Source organism: Alexandromys fortis, unplaced genomic scaffold (assembly GCF_014885135.2).
Source record: "Alexandromys fortis isolate MF-2015 unplaced genomic scaffold, M_Fortis_MF-2015_v1.1 scaffold_174, whole genome shotgun sequence".
NCBI classification, from domain to species: Eukaryota; Metazoa; Chordata; class Mammalia; order Rodentia; family Cricetidae; genus Alexandromys; species Alexandromys fortis.
Window position 1 is genome coordinate 1454944 of NW_026068063.1, and position 20629 is coordinate 1475572.

At 53.0% G+C, this 20629-nt stretch overlaps 1 protein-coding gene across 2 annotated transcripts; it reads left to right on the plus strand.

Annotated features, from left to right (window-relative positions):
• Window positions 1-6003: 6003 nt before the first annotated feature.
• Cyb561 (cytochrome b561) lies at window positions 6004-20626 on the plus strand. 2 transcript variants are annotated; one of them, XM_050120348.1, is made up of 7 exons: window positions 6004-6536; window positions 11889-11992; window positions 12835-13044; window positions 13823-13921; window positions 14177-14280; window positions 14713-14870; window positions 15041-20626. In XM_050120348.1, the coding sequence occupies exons 3-7, from the start codon at window positions 12846-12848 to the stop codon at window positions 15231-15233; spliced, it is 753 nt and encodes a 250-aa protein (XP_049976305.1). In that variant the 5' UTR covers window positions 6004-6536; window positions 11889-11992; window positions 12835-12845; the 3' UTR covers window positions 15234-20626. The 2 variants fall into 2 exon arrangements, with proteins under 2 accessions (XP_049976305.1, XP_049976306.1); XM_050120349.1 differs by lacking the exon at window positions 11889-11992 and having other exon boundaries at window positions 6004-6384.
• Window positions 20627-20629: the final 3 nt, after the last annotated feature.

Consider the following 20629-nt stretch of genomic DNA (forward strand, 5'->3'; position numbering starts at 1 on the left):
GGACTCGGGTTGCTACATGATGGGCCAGAAGAGGCTCTTCTGAATGGGGAATATGGCTGTTCTCAGCTCACTTGGAGTCCTTTGCTTTGTTCTAAAAGGTTCCTCTACAGGACTTTTGTACAGGCGCCAGACATGTCTCAAGGCAAGGGGACGGTAGCAGCGCTACTGTGGCCAGAGGCCAGGGCACGCCATTTTTCTCAGGAGTCGTGTGACTGGGGTGTGAGGAGGGGCAGCTGTGAGGGGCCATGATTAAAGAACTCTTCAGGGCTGGCAAGCTTGCTCCATGCCTGTCACCAGGCTGACGATCTGGGACCTGCACCGTGTGAGAAAGGACCAGCTTCTACAGGTTGTCTTCTGACCTCTGCATGTACACTGTGTAGCGTGCATGGGCACAGGCACACACACACACACACACACACACACACACACACACACACCATAAAAAGTAAGAAAAGGGAATAAATGTTTTTTTTTTAAAAAGCCTCCAAGAAGCCAGGCATATGCACACCTGTAATCTCAGTACTTCAGACAAGGAGACAGAAGGATCACAGCAAGGTTTAGGCTAGCCTGGTCTACATAGGGAGCTCTGGTTGTCTGTGTATTTGCTGAGATGATGGGCATGAATCCCTATAGCCAGTTTATGGCCTGCTAAGTACTGCACTAGGGTTCCATGCATGCCATGGAAGCACACTACCCACTGAGCTACACCCCCAGACCAGTTAAGATTTTAAAACAGCCTCGAAGTCATAACCTTGTCTCTTCTAGTAGCTTTAGGATCTGAACCTAAGACCCTATCCTGGGGAAACATTTTTTGGCTCCCAGGCCTTGTGGGCTACCTGTTGAATCATATGTACCCTGGGTTTTTGAGCTGTAGGAGTAGAAGGGTCCAGTAGGTCCCAGTGCCAGCCCCTTGGGAAGAGCAGGAAGGACTGAGGCTCCACAGGAGTGACGAGGACAAAAACTGATTTCATCTCTGTGGGGACAAGCTGCAGGTGACTCCTTCACCTTCAGTCACTATCTGTGGCTTCCTGGGTGTGGGAGATTTGAGATCAAGGTTCTTCAAATAAAGATTTACTCTTGATAGCAGCTCTCAAGGCTGAAGGCGATGGCCAAGGCCAAGACCAAAGAGAAGTAGGAAGCGCAGCGGCAGGCAAGTACAGAGCGTGGGAGGCGAAACTCTGGGCTCAGGACAAAGGTTGTGGCCTGGCTGTGACCTTGGAGAGTCAGCCTGCCCAGCCACCTCATGACTACCTCATCTTCTGGACTGTGGTGGTTTAAAAGAAAATGGTCCCCAAAAAGAGTGGCAGTATTAGGAGGTGTGGCCTTGTTGAAGGAAATGTGTCACTGTGTGTGTGTGGGGGGGGGCTTTGAGGTCTCTTTTGCTCAAGCTTCCCTCAGTGTGACAGTCAGTTGACTTCCTGTTGCCTGCAAGATGTAGCACCACGTCTGCCTGCACAGCGCCATGCTCCCTGTCATGACCATAATGGACTGAACCTCTGAAACTGTAAGCGAGCCACCCCAATTAAATGTTTTCTTTATAAGAGTTGTCATGGTATCTCTTTGTAGCAATAAAAACCTTAACTAAGATGGAAGTTGGTGCCAGGGACTGGGGTATTACTGTGATAGGCCTGGCCATGATTTTTGTTTGGAGAAATATGGACTTTGGGACTGTGGATTAGAAAAACAGTTGAACCTTTTAAGCATTGTCTAATGGACTGTACTAGTAGGAGCATGGAAGACAGTCGCGCTGAGTGTGATCTGATAAACTGTGGGTTTATCAAATGCAAGAGGTTTCAGAGGAGAATAATTTTAGTATGTTGCCTAGAAATCGTTCTTGTGATATTTTGGTGAAGAAAGTGGTTGCCTTTTGCCCTCGTTCAAGTCTGCTTGAAGTTAAAGTGAAGAATTTTGGATTAATTCCATTGGCAGATAAAATCTCAAAACAGCCTCATAAAACCTCTGTCATGTGGTTTTGAGTGATAACTCTAATGAGGATTTATAAAGATTTATAATGCCTGCACGTTGCCGTGTCCCACCATGTTGATAATGGGCTGAACGTCTGACCTGCACGCTGCCACCCCAATTAAATGTTGCCACAGTCACGGTGTCTCTTCACAGCAATAGGAACCCTAACTAAGACATGGATGTAGCAGGAATCCTGCCTGGGGAGAAGGCTGCGATGAAGTTCTGACTGGAATCACTGTCAGAACTGCAGCCCACATTGGGGTACCCCAAGGTTCTGCTTGTTCCTGCTCAGCCTGGCCATCGTACTCCACTGCTTCCCTCAGAGTGTAGAGCTTGGCTGAGAACCTGCGCCTACAGCTTCAGGAACCAAAATGGGAACTCCCAGAGGACCCAGGCTTTGGACAAAGTGCAGGAGTCCCTGCCCTGTGGTGTATGGCTGGTTGGTGGAGGTGACCAGAGGGCTGTCGTCTCCACCCTTTCTACACACACATCTGCTGACGCCACTGGAGGGCACGAACACCTCTGCCCTCAGGGCTTCCCTCTGGCTCCAGCTTATAGGGTCCCGTTCTCTCTGGTGCCCTCGCTGCTTCACGGGAGATGAGATGACTGACTGGCCAGGGAGAGCAGTAGGCAGATGGGGACTGAACACGTGACTGGGACACAAACTTCACATTTCTTTCCTGGAGGGAAGGCTGCAGAGAGGGTGGTGTCAGGGCTGGCCTGGCTCCAGGGCCTCTTGCTTAGCCCGAGGACTAGCCACAGGAATGCCTGGAGTATGTGAGGCGGAGTCTGGCTAGGTTCCGCTGATCATGGCCAGTGTGGTCAGACCCAGCTCCACCTATGTGTCTATGAAGACTGCGCAGATGTCCTGTGCATCACACCTGCTCTCTGATGGTCTGTTTGTGTGCCAGCCTCCCATCTCTACATACTTAGATATAAGTTCTCCATCAAGGAGTTGTAGGCAGGGTCCTTGTCTACATTCATTATGACTGGCTCTCTAGGGCCTACAACAATGCCTGGCACAGAGCCGGCGTCCAGTAACCCCCGCGTTCGAAGGAAGTGGGAAGGGAGGGAAGGAGGAAGAGAACAAGGGAAAGGAGGGAGGAAAACAGGAGAAAACGACACTTAAAAGTATGGTTCCCCAATGCTGCCACACTGAAGGACAGGGAGATAGACAAACTCTCTGGCAGGCAGACAGACAGGGAGAAGGGCCGTGGTTAGTTGGTGAAGATCACCTTCCCAAGATGGCCATCTTCTTCCTCCACGTCCTGACCAGAGACAAAAGCTTGTCAGCTTCAAACAAAGGCTTGTGGGCTCCTTGCATGGGGGACCACCTGCTGTCGGACTGGTTCGACAAGTTCAGGGCCAAACGAGGATGTGTTTACACAACAGTCGTGCCAATCAGCGACTCTGTTATCTTCGGACCAATCTTAACTCAGGGGAAGAAGACTCTTCAGCCTGAGAAGAGACTGGGTCTCCTGGCTTCCGGAGTCCCACGTCAGCTTGCTGGTCTTTTTCTCTGAGTGTTTGCCGTGTGCATGTGTCCTCACTCTTAATAAGTTGCTCTCCTTCAGCTGTGGTCTGCCTGCTCCTGTTTGCGGCATTGGAGAGTTTTGCTGCCTTTGACTTCTTTAACTGGCAGAGAACATGAACCTGACCCATACACCCCCCAGATGATAACACAACCACTTCCATCACAGGGCTGGTTCCTTAGCCAGCCCGTGTCTTGTCCCCTCAGGGGCCAGTCAGTCTGAATGTCACCCCTCACTGCTTCTCTGCATCTGGATTCAGTACCTACAGTTCTGCTGTTTGACTGTAGATGCCAGCCTTGGGATCAACCAGGGATGGGGTGACAGCCCAGTCTTTTCTGTCCCTTGGCCCCTTAGTGTTCCTGAGGTCCCAGGTAAACTCACTGCCTTCATTGGTGGCGCTGGAAGCACTGTGGCTAGTGTCTTGCCTGGCTGCCACTCTTGTCCCCATGACAGCTGTTCCAATGTATGCTCTGATCCTTCCTGGGTCTCTGCTCCCTCGGTCACCGCCAGTGCCCAGCTTTTCCTCCAGAGTGACTCACGATTCTACTTATAACTTTATCACAGTAGCCATTGCATACCATACACAAGGATGCTGCCGCCCGAGTCTGAGGATGGTGTAGATGGGGGCCTAGGGATGTTGCTGTGTGGGCTGAGAACTGGCCAGGGACACAGCAGGCCAGGGGCCAGCTTTCAGAGCTGATATGAATTTGTTTGGCTCAGGCGTGTGGATTCCTGCATCCCTCTTCCTAGTTCTCTGGATTCTAGGAACCAGAAACCCTTGGGAGCTAAGCTTACACTGGGCTTCCATGGCAAGATGAACAAAAATTTTTAAAACTTACCTTTGAGTAAAAACAGGAGACCAGGCTACATTTGAGGAATGATTAGGATATATTCATGCTGAATTTTTAAAATAGGAATTTAACTGGGAGTCCTGACTTTCCCCTCAGCTTTCTGAGCCTTGTAACCCTGGGGAGAAAGAATCCATCAGGTAGAGGGTGAGACTTCCGTCTGGCAGTCTGGCTATAAGAACAGGATCCGTCATGTTCAGTGCTCCTTCTGCTCCGGCTCTGCGCCCCCGAGTCGTCCCCAGCATACCGAGTCTGAGGTAGTCACACCTCCAACCCTCCCTATAGTGTCATGCTGGTGGTCTGAAGCAGTGAGCTTGGAGACGTGCAGGAATGAGTTCAGGGATGACCCAGGAAAGACTCTTCCCAGGAGAAATCAACACTGCATGTGAGAAACCACGAGGCCAGCAGAGCAGGGGACGCGAGCGCCAAGGGAGGATTTCTGTAGACAAACATCTTCAGCGTCCAAGCCTGGACTACAGGGGATGGTGGCCCAAGAAAGGGAAGTGGGAGGAATGTCCTTCTGCCCCCTACATCGTAGCTGCAGATGCACACGGCTCAGGCTTTGGAGGTGGCGATTCCTGCACCAGGAGAGGGGCAAAGGCGTTTTGGAGGTTCCCTGTTCTGAGCCGGGGACTCCGGCAGCTGGACCAGGCTGGGCATCAGTTTTTGACAGCTCTGTGATGTTCTCCCCATTCTTTAAAGTGGGGTACAGGAACCTTTACAGCCGAGGCCCCAGAAGCTCTGATCTGGGGCACAGGTCTCAGCCTCTCTGGAGTCACACCTCACTTTCGGCAGGCCCCTGAGAACACTGTATGTGGATGTGTCCCCCACAGGCCCCCTTCTAGGGAAAAGCACTGCAGCCTGCTACAGGCCCCATGTGGGGAGTAGGGGGAAGGTGACAAAGACCCGTAGGGTTCCATGAATCCCCAGCAGGACTCTCCCTGGCTTTGGAAGGCACTGGAAGCCCTGCACCGTAGCTAGGGAACTCAACACTTAAACAAGATTCCACTGCCAAATCTGTCCCTCCTTTTCCTCCCAGAAGCCCAAATATACCCACCAAACAATGAGAAATGGCTCTGCTCCATCTTTAGTTTATAAGCATGCTGCTTGCCTGTTAGCACACCAAGGAAGCTGCTGCTTACCTTAAAATGTCCATTCACTTCCGCCAGATGAAAAGCTACCTTAACAGAATTCCGGTTCTTGGCTTTGTCTCAACCATACCCTAGACAGAACCCTTTCTAAGGACCCCCTCCTCCCGCCCCAATTCTGGCTTCTGCCTGTGGGAAGCTCCTCCGAGGAGCCTTTGTTGGGGGAGGGCAGGTGGGAGAGGCCCGTCCCACAAAGATGTTTTGATGCACAGGGGGAAATACCCCATTTCTGTCTCATTCTTGGACTCTTGGTGAGTCTGGCCAGGCATCCAACAGGAAAGAACCTTTTGTTCCCAGCTTGTAGGAAGTCTGAGCCGGGCTCTTATCTACCCATAGCACTTCCTGGACAGGGGGCCAGGATCTGCTGCCCAAGCTCCCAGCCTCGGCCTTGGCAACCTCCTGTCTTAAGTACAGACCTTGGCAACAGGCCTAAGCCTTAAATGAGAAACTGGACGAACGGTATCTAGCCTTAGATTGGTGTCTCTCCCCCTCCTCCTCCCCTCCCTCCGTGTGTGTTTGTGTGTGTCCTGGAGTGGAAAAAAGAGGGAGGTAAACTATCAACAACAGCGTCCGTGTGGCGGGTGTGCAGAGGCGGGGAGGCCAGGGTTATTCCCAGCCTTCCAGTAAAGTGTAAAGTGCCATCTCCGCCCACGGGGGCTGGGAGAGGTGACCCTAGGGTTACGGGAGCTGAGCTTGGACCCAGGCGGGGCCTGACACCTAGCGGCTTCCCGGGTTCCGAAGTGGCGAGAGCAGAGAGGCTAGAGACCGGGAACCGAGGCGCCGCATCCGCCCCGCCAACCACCGCCTGCCCACGCTGGTCCCGACGCTGCTGGGTCGGTGTGGCCGCCGTGCGCCCCCGAGTGCCCGCGCCAGGCGGTACTTCCGGCGCAGGTGACCGTCGCCTCCTCGTGCGCGCTACCGCCGCCGGGCCGTCGCGCTGTCACCATGGCGACGCCGTCGCGCCGTGGCCCGCGGAACCGGCAGAGCGGCCCGGGCGCGGCGCGGCGCGAGGACGCGCACAGGCCGGGCGGCGGCGGGACCAGGTAGGCGACTGGGTGCCAGGGAGCCGAGTTCCATGCGGAGGGGCGGCGGGGACTGGGGCCAGGCGACGCCGGGCTTCGAGCCGCTCTCCCGCGCGCACCTGCCCGCGCCGACCGGGGCCCCGCCCCGCCTGTCCCCTGCAGTGGCCCCGCGAGGCGGCGGCCTGACGCGTGAGTTCCTGCTGCTGGGAACCGGGAGAGGCAGCCTGGGGACCTCGGGCCGCGTCTCTGCTGGAGTTAGAATGGGGACCTGAGTTCAAGTCTAGGGGTCTGTGACTATATTCTAAAATAAAGTGGGTGGGAGTGGACCCGTCTGCGTTTGGCAGGTCCGTTCTTAGCTGAACCCCCCACTGTCCCCGAGGCTGGTGTCTGCGCTCAAGTGCGGGCCAGGTAGATCCTTTCTTCTGCATCCCGCCTTCCTCGGGTGGAATTAGGAGTTCCTAGACTGGGAGAAAGCCTGGCTTCATGCTTTGGCCTTGGCCACCTCCCCTTTCCGGTCACTTCTCTAACCCCCTACCCCTTTTCTCGCGCGGCATCACAAGTCACAGGAGGGTCCTTGTGGACTCTGGCTTCCCTTTTGGTTGCCATTCTGTCTTGACAATCTGAGAGTTTTCTAAAATTCTTTAAGAAAAGTTCCATCTCTTGGATTCCGTCCTGTTCTTTTCATAGCAAAACAAAGCGAAGCAAAGCATGGCCACCTCCCTTAAATACCGGGATTGCTCCCCGCACTTGGGTCTGGGTGGAAAATCCTGGACTGCTCAAGCCCCACCCCTTGTGGGAAGGAGGAGCTCCTGGAACCAGAAGTAGAATCACCCACAGATGCCCTGCCCTGCTCTGCCACTGTCTCTGGGTCCCTGGGTAGGCAGAGCGCAGGCTTCTTGAACTCATAGAGATCTGTGCGTTGGGATTAAAGGCCACCATGCCGAACTCCACTCTCTATTTTCGAATTAACTCATAATTAATTAGAATAAAAGTGGGAATATAAAATTTCAGAGATTAAAACTACCATCTTGGTCATGTGTGGCAACAAGGGGTTGTGACCCTAGGGTTCAGGAGGCCGAGGCAGGCAGATTGCAAGTTTAAAGCCAGCCTGGGCTACAGAGGGAGATGCTGGTTCAACGCCACTCCCCAACAACAAAAATTAAATGCAGACCGTTTGACAGTCTTCCATACATACTCTAGAAGTTTCTATAGAATAAATGGGGCATGGGTTGGTGGTGGGCAGGAGGAACACGTGGCCTGATAGGGGGGGGAGTTGTGCTGTTTATGACCAGGTGATACCATTTTTGTTCAACTGCTGTTTGGCTGAGCGCTCACCAGGTGGCAGGCACTGTACAAGGCTTTTGGGCAAATTTTTTCCCATTTATCTTTTCTGCAGTCCAGTAACGTAGGCCTTAGAGTTGAGGAGGCCAGCTGGGAGAAGGGACACAGTAGTAACCAGTGGAACACACTCTGAATTGACCTGTTTGTGACCCAGGCTGCATTGCAACTCTGAGAGATGTGCTGGGTGCTTTGGCGTTCACGGGGCCTTCCTCCATAAAAATAAATAAGGACATTTTCAAATTTCCTACAAAGACAACATGCATATTGGATTAAAAGTTAAATCACTTCAACCTTTAAAGTGATCTTTTCCCTTTGTTTTTTAACTGTTGTGGGTTCTGGCACAGACTCGGGCCCACTTTCTGCCTGGAGCGCCCTGGGTGCCCCGTGCAACAGCTCTGCTTCTCTTCACCTTTTGTCTCTGCACATTTAGGGTCTCACCCACCAAGGAAAGCTCTAGTTCCTGCCCCCACTGTAGTCTTTTCTAACTCAATAAAAGCCTGCGGCTGATAGGGAGGGCTGTGGCCAAGCCAGGTTTCCCAGGGTCCAGCTTTCCTCTGCTCCACCGCTGCCTCCTGGGCTGTACTGCATGAGCGGTGTCTGGTACCAGTAATGAGGTTAGGCATGGTCGCCTTTTAATAAAACACAGTGGGCCTGGAGACGGAGCGTGATGTTCAGCACAGGCTAAGCCCTGCGGGTAGCTGTGTCCCTGTGTGATTGCATTACGTGGGAGTCAGTCTGCAGGTGGTGCGTAGAGATTGGGGGTGTATCTACTTGACTGTCACAGTCCGGAGATCTGTCACCCTGAACTCTAAGGAAGGAAGGGGAGTAGCCATGTAAGGGGCTACATGAGCTCCCATTCCTTGCAAGACTCTGGTGTGAATCAAGTGTGATGTTGGAGTCAGGAGGCTGAGGCAGGGGGATGTCGAGTTAGAAGCCAGCCTAGGTTACACTGTGAAACCCTGTCTTGAAAGAAATAAAAAAGAATGGAGAAGGAGGGAAAGGGAGCGAGAACACAGGTCTGTGGAAGCTGAGGAAACCTAGGGTCGAGAGTGGCCATTTCTAGGCTGTGAAGCCATAGCCTATGTTCTGCTAGGGGACACAGGCAAGGACTGGTTATAGGGAGCAGCATCCACATTAGGAGGGAAGGGTAGGGTGTTCTTACTGTTGGGGTGACCAGGGACCATGATGCACATGTGCATGCTCACAGGGGGACAACTCAAACCCCTTTAAAGCTTGCAGATGCAGGCATGCCACAGGCGGAGGCACTCTGTCCAGAGCCTTGGGGACATCTGCCCCAGGCACAGAGAGCTCTTAGCTGTCCTGAACTGAGCTGCAGCAGGGAGCATTTTACTAAAGGATTCCATGAGGCACAGGGCAATCAACATTTTTTTTTTGTTTTTGAAACAGGGTCTCCCTGTGTAGCCCAAATTGGCCTGAAATATGGAATCCTCCTGCCGTAACCCAAGTGCTGGGATTGTAGCTGGTTGGTCCTGCTTTATTTTTTCTGTAGCTCCGGATTTTCTGAGTATAGCTAGCACTGCCTGAATGAGCGCCCTGCAGGCAAGCCATGCCTGCCACGGGGAGTGGTCCTGCTAGGGGGCGACAGCCCCTCTTGTGCCTCTAGCATCACTTTGTAGCCTCAGCTTTGCACCCAAAGCACCCCATTTTCTTTCGGAGGCCAGGCTGCTTCACTTTCTCCTCAGGTTGGCTTTCTTGCTCCCAGGACTGCTTGGCTGGGTGCCCTACCTCAGAGTAAATTGAAATTGAGCCTCTGCTGCTCAGGCACTCCTCTGACACCTCTTTCTCCCGCTTGTACCCATTTTCTCCTGGAGAGCTGTAGGCAGCACCTGTTCTTGTGTTGTGGCAGTACTGAGGGTGAGCAGGGACCTGGGGAGTCCCTTATTCAGCTGGGACCACCAGAGCCTTGACTGGCTTAAGTGTTTGGAAAGTGTGACAGCGTCACCCTAGCTACTGGGCCCTGGGAAGTCCAGAACCACTGTGCTGGTGGAGACCTCGACCCCCGGGGAGGAGTCACAGAAGACTGTGCCCTTTGGCAAAGGATGGTGCCTTTTCCCTAGCCTGGTGGGAAGGGCCATGCAGGGTTACCTCCAGTTTTCAATCCCCATTCCCAGTCCCGCTCCCATCCCATTTTCGGCAGTGCTGGGGGTTGGGGAGTAAATCCAGGACCTTAAGTAGGCCCAGCAAGTCTCTGTCACTGAGCTACATCCCTAGACCTCTATGGCCCTACTTAGAACACCTGCCACCATTAACACTCGCCCGGAAGCCCCTGCTGTGGAATTCCAGCATCTAATGGTGGCTACAAGCAGCAGCTGCAGGTGGAGCAGCTAATTTGCTGATGGTTATTTTGAGCACAACTTTGTTGCCTTTGAGTCCTCGTTTCCCATCTGTGACACCTGGGTAACAAACACTCTTGTTTCACTCACAGTGCTGTCGAGGGTTAAACAGAGAGGTGCAGAGTGTGGGGTGCTCTGCTGTCGGGTCCCTGCACTCCTGACGCAGACGGGTTCCTCCTCACCCTGGGTGGTGGTGTGTAGACAGCATGCGGGCACTCCCGTCCACCACAGGGAATTCAGGACTGAATTTCCAGTGAGAGACGGTAAAGCCATCCTCTCCCTCACTACCATAGGGTCTCTGCCTATGAGGAGACTGACTGGGACAGAAAAAGCAGCCTATGGCAGACCAAGTGGCTGACCCGTGGCCCAGATCTGCTCTTTGTCTTGTCTGAAGCCTGACAAACCGTGGCAGGTCACCTGTTCCTGCTTTCTCCCTCACTGGGAGCTAATCAGATTCTGCTGTGCTTCAGGCTCTGGGGAGATGAATCTAATAACGGGGGGAGGGACTTGGAGAGGAGGCAGGACAAAGGACAGCAGTCTCTGCTGGGTACCTGAGAAGTCTTGGAGAAGGGTGGAGTGACCTTGTCTTCAAGGAGCAGACAGGACACGAGAGCATCGCGGGATTAATGTAGGACAGAACCCAAGAGAGTAAGGAAGTTTTGGGGAGCCTTGAGTACTTAGGAGGGGCTTGAGCTGCACTTGGGGACAAAGTAGTGAGCAAGATGCCATTGCCCTGGGGTGAATCTGCAGGGTGGTGTAGGCAGCACGGAGCAGGAAGCTGGGCTTCACCAGGAGGAGGGTACCAACCGCAGGCTGTGTCGCCAGTCCAGTGAGCTGAAGCCTCCACGTGGACCTAGTGGGGACATAGTGGGGCTGCGGAAGGACAAATTAGGATCACGTGGCAGCGGGCATTTCTCTGGCTGGCAAGGGTGATATGACTTAGAAAGCAAGGCATGTCCTAGTGTGTCAGGCAGACTGAAAAGAGAGAGGCTTGTGTCCTGATCTGGCAGGGCAACGAAGATGGCTGAGAGGAACGAGATGACAGAGATCTGGGAGCCCTTGGGCTGTCTGGGGTCTTGAGAGGGCCTGGTTGTGATGGGAGGACACTGATCTTGGACATGGCTGACGTGGCAGTGCAGTGGGAATCTGAGGGAAGACCGAATAGGCAGGAGACTTGGCAGTCACGTGAGGGGACAGATAGGAATAGCAGCAAGAGGTCCAGAAATAGGGGTTAACTCCTGGCTAGAGGTTCAGAAAGAGTTCCCACTTGGCAGGGATGACTTGAAAGAACACGTCAAGAATTTGAGAACGAGGCCAGCCTGCTTCACACAGATCTCCAGGTGGTGCCTATCCCATGAAGGCTGAGAGGCCCCCTTCATGCCGTTCAGTGCAGGACCGCAGAGCCAGGCAGCAGGAGTTAGGAGCTCAGTTAGAGACAGAGACAAGTACAGTGTGATGATGTGAAGTTGTTGAACCAATGAGGCAGAAGAAGTATGCTTATCCACATGAGGAGATGTGTGTGCTATGCCAGGACATGAAGATGGGATGACGGTGTCCTGGGCCTGTTTCCATGGGAAATGTATACGTATTTCTGATCAGTGCATGCGGGGACGCGGGTGACTTGCTTTTGTCTGTTCACAGAGTGTATTATTAACTGCATCGTTCTTTTCAAATGCAGGAGCTGCTGTCAGAGAACTGGGAGGCAGCGCTGGAGCTGACCAACCCGAGGAGCTGCCTTGTCTAGCCAGAGTGGGACCTTTGAGTCCCACTGCCAGCCCTAAGGCAAGAGAAACAGAGGCCAGACCAGATTGTTCCCCTCCACCTCTTTCCTAATGGGAACAGGGGGACAGGAGAACACACAGGGGGAGGGTTGAGAGCTGGCCTGAGCTGCATGGGGAGGCTTGCATGCACCAGAGCCTTCCACGGGTCTCCTGGTACAGGTGGTGTCTCCTCATATGGCAACATGCCTGCTCTGTCTTCCTGCATAGACCATCGGCAGTTCAGCAGGTGCCTATGAGGCCACACTGCTGGGGCCCCTAGTTCTGGAAACCTCACCGGAGCGGGGAACAGCATCCCCTTCCACCCTTGGTGTGGAAAGGAGCTGGAAGGAACGGAGTTGGGGCTCCTGGAGTGGCCTGTGGTCTGGCACAGCAGGGCAGAATACAGCTACACAGAACAAGGGGATTGACTCTCTGGGTGCCCATGGCTCTCCACTAGGATTAGGGCTTGAGGCTTACAAATGGGTGAAGGAGCAAGGCTTCTATTCCCACCCAGGAAGGACTTTTCCATCTATGTGGAGAAGGGAGTGGTAAGCTCCACACCTTCAGGGTATGTGCTTGTGTTTCTGATGTATCTGCCAACCCCATCCCAGAACACCCAGGGCCTCAGGAAATAGGACTTATAACCCAGGGATGGGGCCCATGCTGGCATCCGCTCAGGACGTTTCTAAACTTGTGCCCTCCAGTGTACCCAGGTCAGTTTGCCTCTGTGGGTAGGCCTGGCCTCCCAGTGAAAGCTAGGGCGCACAGCTTAGACTCTGGCATGGAGAAGTGGCAGCTGTCACGAGGCAGAGTGTGCCTTCTGAAGGCTGTGAGTGGCTCCCTAGAGCTCTGTGTCTCCTGTAGCTGGGGTCAGCATGGAGCCCGGTGGTGCCTCCGTCCCTGCTGCCTTGCCGTACTACGTGGCCTTCTCCCAGCTGCTGGGCCTCACCGTGGTGGCTGTGACTGGCGCATGGCTGGGTCTGTACCGAGGTGGCATTGCCTGGAACAGCTCGCTGCAGTTCAATGTGCACCCACTCTGCATGGTCATAGGCATGATCTTCTTGCAAGGAGATGGTGAGTCCTGGGGCTAGTCCAGGGAACCTGGGGCTGGAGGGTGATAGCTGCCTTTAGCAGGTGGCATCTCAGGGGCCATGGCTGCCTTCTACAGTGGAGCCAGCCTGAGTGGTGAGCGACACTATCTTCAGGGGCAGCTGGACGTTGGGAAAGTAGACACATGTACATGTGTGATTGCTGAATGGAGACATGGCTGAGCTAGCGTGCTTGTCCCTGGGATAAGTGCGAGCAGGTGCTTGGCCTGAGTGCTGCCTTCAGGGAGCTGTGTGGGGGTGGGGTGGGGGTTCCGACAGCCACCTCCCACCCCCCCCAGCAGCAGTGGAGATTGGGCAGGATCACATTAAGCCTTGGAAGCTGGGAGTCTGCCTGCCAAGCGCAGTGATTCCCCACCTAGGAAGGGCTCCAGAATGGCCAGCACCGCAGTCTGACTGCAAGACGAATCCTGAGCTCCCGAATCAATGAGTTCTAGGACACCTGGAAAGGCCACGCGGTGCTCAGGCCCAGCAGCTGCTCTGAGTGGGTGGAAGTGTGACACAGCCCCTCTCCTGGTCCTTGAGTGTGCATGGGGTAGACAGGGCACCCTGGACCAAAGCCAGGATGGGTGCAAGGTCCCTGTGCAATCCTGTTCCCTCCTCCAGTTTATGTAATTGTCAAACCTTAAGAAGCTCCTGGCACAAACCTTTGTCTAGCCAGCCAGGCTTGCCAGTGTGTCCAGCACAGGCTCGCCGGTGTGTCCAGCACAGGCCTGTACACTTAAAGCTTTATCCACTTCCACAAGCTCTCCTGGTGTACCGTGTCTTCAGAAAAGAAGCCAAACGCACGACCAAGATCCTGCACGGGCTGCTTCATGTCGTTGCTCTCATCATCACCCTGCTGGGTGAGTTCTTGGGTGCAGCCTTTCCTTCCCCACCTGCTGCTTTTGGCTCGGCAGCTGGGCAGACAGTCCCTGCTCCAGGCTGCTTGCCTTGCCCCACTCTCCTCCTCCGGCATCCCAGGCAGGGATGGGATGCTGGCCATCATCGGCCTGGACCAAAGCCCAGAAGTTCTGGCTAGCAGTTTCCCCCGGGTCTCCCCTCCTCTCCCTTTTCCATGTCCAGCCCTGTCCTCATATGGCCCCTGCCCTCCGCTCCAGGCTTGGTGGCCGTGTTCGACTATCACAGGAAGAAGAGCTATCCAGACCTGTACAGCTTGCACAGCTGGTGTGGGATCTTAGTCTTTGTTCTTTATTTTGTGCAGGTGAGTCTAACCCCAGGGACGGGGAGGCGAGGGTAGTGGGGCTCAGGTGTGCCATAGATGGGCCCATTTTTCAGGGTTCATGTCCAGAGGAGAGAGAGAAGGTCAGTTTAGTTGGATGCTATTTTCAGAGGCTGAATTGGGTATAAGCTTAGGATTTCAGAGGCCAGGGTGCCCCAGGCCTTTTGTCCTTCCCACTGACGCTGTGTAAGCATTGAATCACATGCCTTAGCTTCTCGAATCCATGGGGTGATGAACCTGCTGCTGGAGGCCCAAGGCCTCAAGGCAAACGGCTTCGAGTCTTGGGGACCAGGCTACCTTTCCTATAAATGTTCTGCTCCACTGCACTTGAGGGGATGCAGGGGTCCTTTGGTGGCCTCCTATTAGTTAGGTCACAGCCAGCTCATGGCTCAGCAGAGTCCTTTCTCCTTTTAGTGGCTTGTGGGTTTCAGCTTCTTCCTGTTCCCCGGAGCTTCGTTCTCTCTGCGGAGCCGGTACCGCCCACAGCACATATTTTATGGCGCCACCATCTTCCTTCTTTCTGTGGGCACAGCCCTCCTGGGCCTGAAGGAGGCGCTGCTGTTCAAACTTGGGTAAGTGTCCTGAAGAGGCAGGGCCTCCAGTGTCCCCTGCTTTACTGGAGGCCTCTTTCTGAGCTGGCTTTTCTCACAGGGAGGGTAGAAGGGTTGGCGTCTTTGAGGCCTGGGCTGCACTTGTCCTAACTGGAACCCTTGGTGGCTTCTACCTTCACCCTGCCCTACAGGACCAAGTACAGCAAGTTCGAACCCGAGGGGGTCCTGGCCAACGTGCTGGGCCTGCTGCTGGTCTGTTTTGGGGTGGTTGTGCTCTACATCTTGGCTCAAGCTGACTGGAAGCGGCCTTCCCAGGCTGAAGAGCAAGCCCTCTCCATGGACTTCAAGACGCTGACAGAGGGAGACAGCCCCAGTCCCCAGTGACAGCCTTGGGTGATCCTCCCGGTTCTGTGGGTTCTTGGATATCTTTCTGCCCCTCCCTGCAGAGCCTGAAACTTTAGGTCTAGGAGTGCCTGCCGGGCAGTGGTGTTAGTTTAGTGGGATTTCAGGTTTTGGCTTTGTCCTCTGCTTTTCCTTCCTGCTTGCAGCTTCTGATGCATCCTGTGAGCCACGTGTGGGCCCGCCTGTACCCCCTGCTGCCCATTCACTTGCAGGAAGCTTGATCAGGGGCACTGGGGTCAAGCCTGGTCCTGATCCTTAGGGGAGCTAGCTCCACCCTCCAGGCAGCTGCTGGCTGGGGGCCGAGGGACTGGTGTGGAAAAGCCAAGCCTGCTGCTTGTGCATTCAACCCAGGAGTCCTAGCAGCTCGGGAAGCACGCGTCCTTGGCAGTAGAGCAAGTGATACGATGTGTAAAGTATGCTGGTGTTCAGACTGAGGTTCCCCCAAAGGGTTGAGTCTGGCCCCTGAAAGAGCCATGTGGCTTGGCCAAAGGTCCACACTGTCGTGGACCTTTCTGGTCTTTAACTCCTGAGCCTTAAATAGGCTTTTCAGGGAAGGGACTAGGTGCTCAGAACTTAAGTATGTACCTGCCCTGGTGGATGAGGGCAGGCTGCTGGTGGCGAGGGGCCTCCTGCTGTCCACCCAGCAGTTCCTCTCTTCAACAGGGACTGAGCCCTGGTTTCCTTCTGCAGGCCAGCCTGGACAGGGTCCAGGAGGGCAGGTCGCATACCTTCTGCTGTTTGTCTTGCTCTCCAGGGGGGTTCTGGGTTGCCCCGACTTGACTGAAGCAGCCCTGGAGGATTATTGTCCTCCCACACCTGGGTCCATCTTCCCTGGACAATAGGACTGAAGTGGACAGAGGAATGGGCTTGGTCTCCTGTGGTGTCTGCACACAGCTTCAACCCCTGCCGCCTGTTGTGTTGTTAGCTGAGTCACTGCTTGGCTTGAGTCTAGAAACAATGTGATTAGAGCATTGGTCTCGTGCTTCTTGGGCTTGGCAACCGCTCTCTCCTCTCCTGGGCCTTGACAGACATGGTTAAGTTAACAAGGAGATTAGCAGTTTCTGAACCTGATAATTCCTTTAGGTTAAGAGGCCGGACTTCTGTCAGATTTCTTGTATAATTGTGCGGTGGGTCTCTTTCTCCAGCAGTGGTGGAGCCCCCACTCCCTGGGGTCTCCCCCCCCCCTCCCCGAGGCTGCCCATTACCCTGGCTCCTCCAGCTCACCATTTGCAGGGATGGTGGGTTTGCCTCCAGTTTCAATTGAGTATGCTGCAAGGATAGGGATCTTATCGATTCTTTCATCAGCTGGCACACTGAAACAGTCGAATGTTTACATGTGGGAGACTTGTCTTTAGACAAACCCTGAGTACCATTGTGAATCTCCCGTGCCAGACTACACAGAAAACCAGAACTCATCGAGAGCCTGTAAACTAGTCTTTCTGCCAAAGTGTATGATACATGACTTAGGACCAAAGAAGGCCCCCAAGCAGATGTGTGTGGTTTCTTGTGTTTGCCTGTGGCTGTCTCCTGTGACGTACAGTGTGTTGTTGGTGCAGCGGATGAATCAATACATTTTACAGCCGACTACTTGCCTTCTGTTTTCATTTGTGGGGGCAAGAAAAGGACCCAAAGCTTTATGCCGTCAGATTCCGAAGTTAGTTCTACTAGGGATGAGAGAAACTGTCCCCAGGGTGGGTACCGCAGATAAAGTGACTGGCAGATTCTCAGCACAGGACACACAGGTCTCTGTATTGGTCGGGTTTGGCCCCCGTGGAGGGGATCCTAGAGGGCTCTAGGAGGCCCAAGCATGGCAAACATGGCGCCCACAGTTCTTCTCTTACCCTTGTCTGCCATTCCTCTGCCCTGCTAAACTGTAGACTTCATCCTGAAAGCTAGTTGCGTCTAGTCACTTATTTGGCCACTTCCTCCTCCTGAGGCTGACCATTAAGATCCAGCTATCAAACTATTGCAGTCCAGCAATCAAAAGCCCCCTTTTGGTTACCCCAACTGACATAATCAAAACAAACCAACTCACCCCAACATGGGGTTTCCCCTTGTACCTTTTATAAACCGCCATTTGCCTGTGGGCCACAGCTGTCGCCTCTCTATCCAGAGGCAGGTCCTTTGTCTCTCCAGGGCAAATACCCTTTCCCCTTCTCCGTCATCCTCTATCCCCTGTCTTTGTCTCTTATTCCCTGTCCTCTGTCCCTCTGGGACAAATAAATCTCCTTTGTGCGGAGAACTTAGTCTTGGGATGTCTTGTGCCAACTCTGAGGTCCTTTCAGAGCTTCCCTTGTTTTTTACCTGCCTGAGCCTGGGAAGGCTGGTGCCCAAGTACCTTGTCTGTTTGACCCTTTCAACATCTCTCTCTGATCCTTAAGAAGAGGAGATTCTGTGTTAGGTTGGTTGTGTGACTCGTGCAGGAGCTATGCTTATGGAAGTTTGGGTCTCACTTGCCTTCCTGTGCATGGTGGCACATGTCTGACATGTCTCATCACGGCACATGGCAGGCAGGAGGATCGTGAGGCTGGTCTGGACTACAAGGGCAGACCCCGTCTTAAAATAACAGGACTAGAGGTGGTAGAGTACTTGCTTAGCATAGGCAAGGCCCTTGGTTCTGTATCAGGACAAATAAAACAAACAGAAATAAAAACCCCAATGACAGAAATAAAGCTAAAAATACCTTACTAGAGAGTTATTTATTTCTTTCTGTTTTATGAGACAGGGTTTCTCTGTGTAACAGCCCTGGCTGTCCTGGAAATCACTCTGTAGACCAGGCTGGCTTTGAACTCACAGAGATCCACCTGCCTCTGCCTCCTGAGTGCTGGGATTAAAGGTGTGCACCACCACCACCCGGTTTGGAGCTCGCTATCTAAGGGAGCTTACAGGAAACCCTCTCATGAGTAAAGTGGTTTTCCGGCATTTGTTCAGCTTTACGTCTGTTGCTGGTTGCTATATAGGAGCCAGAATCAAGGTCTTTCCTCTAAACCAGTGGTTCTCAACCTTCCTAACTCTGTGACCCTTTAATACAGTTCGTGTTGTAGCAACTCCCCCAACCACAAAATTGTTTTTGTTGCTATTTCATAACTGTAACGTTGCTACTGTTATGAATCATAATGTAAATCATCTATGTTTTCCAGTGCTCTTAGGTGACCCCTGTGCAAGTCATTTGGCCCCCAAAGGAGTCATGACCCACAGGTTGAGAATCACTACTTTCAACCAAGGCTTCCTTGTGGACTTGCACTTCTTTAAAGGTATCTAAAGCACATTGCTTAGTGCATGCACAAGCAGCTATCAATGTCAAACACAGGCTTCTCCCTGTGGGAGAAGGTAGAGGGATCCTGATTGTGAGTGCTAGGTCTCATCTTACTTCTGGGTTTGGGGTGACCTTGAATCCTGTGCTCTCATTATGAATTTCCAAATGATGCCAGACATTGGAGGCTAGGCTATACCAGCGCTCTGACTCCTATGCAGATCTTAAGTTAGATGAGAGCAAGGGAGGGCTCCCTCTGGCTGGCTTTGGAATCCTGAGAGGTCCTCATGTCAACTCTTTTGAATTTGAGCCATGTGTAGCAGGGTTTGCTTATGGACGCAGTGCCTAGGCCTCTTTCCGTGCCCTTCTGATGGTTTTCACCTTGACCACCCCTTTGAGAGAAGCAGCAGCGGGGTGGAGAGATTCTGAGCTCTGCCTTCGCCTCTGAGCCCGTGAGAAACTTGAGCTCTGGCACAGCATTCTGGAGAAAGGCCATCTGTTAGAGGCTCGGGTAAAGAAGACACAATTTTCCCTGATCCTGGCTTTTAAAACCAGCCATTGTGAACCCTTGCCAACTGCAACAGTGACCAGCCTGGAAAGATGTCTGTTGGTATCATAGTGGCATGGATGTTCTGGGGGTAACCAACAGCCTCTGACTGAATTTAAGGCCTGCTCCACAGTCATGGCTCGTTTGGCCCAAGAACCTGTGGTATCACTGGCTCTAGAGGTCATTAAACTTCTCTTCTTTTGCTAAATGGACATAGTATCAACTTATTCTCTAAATACTTAAGCAGCTCTAAAATCTCACCAGAGAAGCTTCTCTTTACAGGAGATGGCAGTTCTATAAAAAATGATCAAAGTGTTGAGTGATAATACCTCATCCCTCTCCCCGAGGCTCAGGGGTCAGTATGAAGGAGGGGAGGTGCAGAAACAGCTTAAGTGCCAAGGATTGCTGCTACAAAGTTATCTTTGGACATGACAGGGCCACTGCACACCAACTCGCAGCAATGACAGCTGTATGCACATGACCTGCACTAGACCAAGCCAGCCAAAAGCCCAGGCCCCTAGCCGAGGCTCTAGCTGATGGCTTCTGTGGAAAGAACAGTCTGTTGCTAGGTTACTCTTGCTCCAACAGATGGCCTGACATCCAGCACATACTTGTAGCACTAACTAGACTCAGTGAGTGAAAAAAAACATGAAGTTGAGAGGAATATATGGAAGAGGTCTGGGAGGAGTCAAGAGGGCCTGAGGGTGGATATGACCAAAATAAACATGCATGAAATTCTCAGTAAGTAAAAACTGTTTTTAAAGAGCTGCCAAGAAAGGTAGGAAGAAACAAGTTTAGAGGCTGTGGCAGTGCCCCCCCCCCCCCCCCGTGTTTGATGGAGCAGCCTGTGACATATTCTCGGCCATGTGCTTTAAATACTTCTAAGCAAATAAGGTTCATATAGGGAGCCTTGCTCCAGGCACCTTGATGAAAGTGGCTTGCTGCGTGTGGTAGGAGTGTCAAGTCCCTAGCTCCGTCTCTGGGTACAACGCAGCCTGGATGAGAGAACGACGCTGCGCCTGTTCTTCCGGCCGGCCGTTACCCTGGGCTTTCCAGGCCACTCGGTTTTGTCTTACTTCTGGGGACAGGGTGACTCGGTCATCAGGGGCTCCATGCTCCTGTGGCTTGACTTTTAGGCTCTCCTGCTCTCCTCCCCTCCACTGGATGCTGCCTGACTTTTCCCAGCCGGTGGAGTCTAGCTTCTTCATAGACCAGCATAAGGCAGCCAGCAAGAGACGGAGTAATGAGCACTTCTGAGAACCCATGAGAACATCTGCTGCTCACCGTTTCACTGATTGGCTTTTCATCTAGGAAAATTCTTTTAAGAAATTATTTTCCTCAATTCTACCTTGTTTTATTCTTTCAGTGCTCCAGGAATCCTTTAAAAGCTTTAAAATCCTTTAAAAGCTTTCGCAAACTTTAAAAAATTTCTATGGGCTGGAGAGATGGCTCAGTGGTTAAGAGCACTGCCTGCTCTTCCAGAGGTCCTGAGTTCAATTCCTAGCAACCACATGGTGGCTCACAGCCATCTGTAATGAGGTCTGGTGCCCTCTTCTGCCCAGCAAGCATACGGACAGA

What these genes read in the sequence shown, in the direction of transcription:
- Cyb561 (XM_050120348.1), top strand. Translation starts at nt 12,846, where the DNA reads ATGGAGCCCGGTGGTGCCTCCGTCCCTGCTGCCTTGCCGTACTACGTG. An exon ending in GATCTTCTTGCAAGGAGATG is followed by an intron (nt 13,045 to 13,822) that starts GTGAGTCCTGGG and finishes CACTTCCACAAG; the next exon opens with CTCTCCTGGTGTACCGTGTC. An exon ending in TTGTTCTTTATTTTGTGCAG is followed by an intron (nt 14,281 to 14,712) that starts GTGAGTCTAACC and finishes TTCTCCTTTTAG; the next exon opens with TGGCTTGTGGGTTTCAGCTT.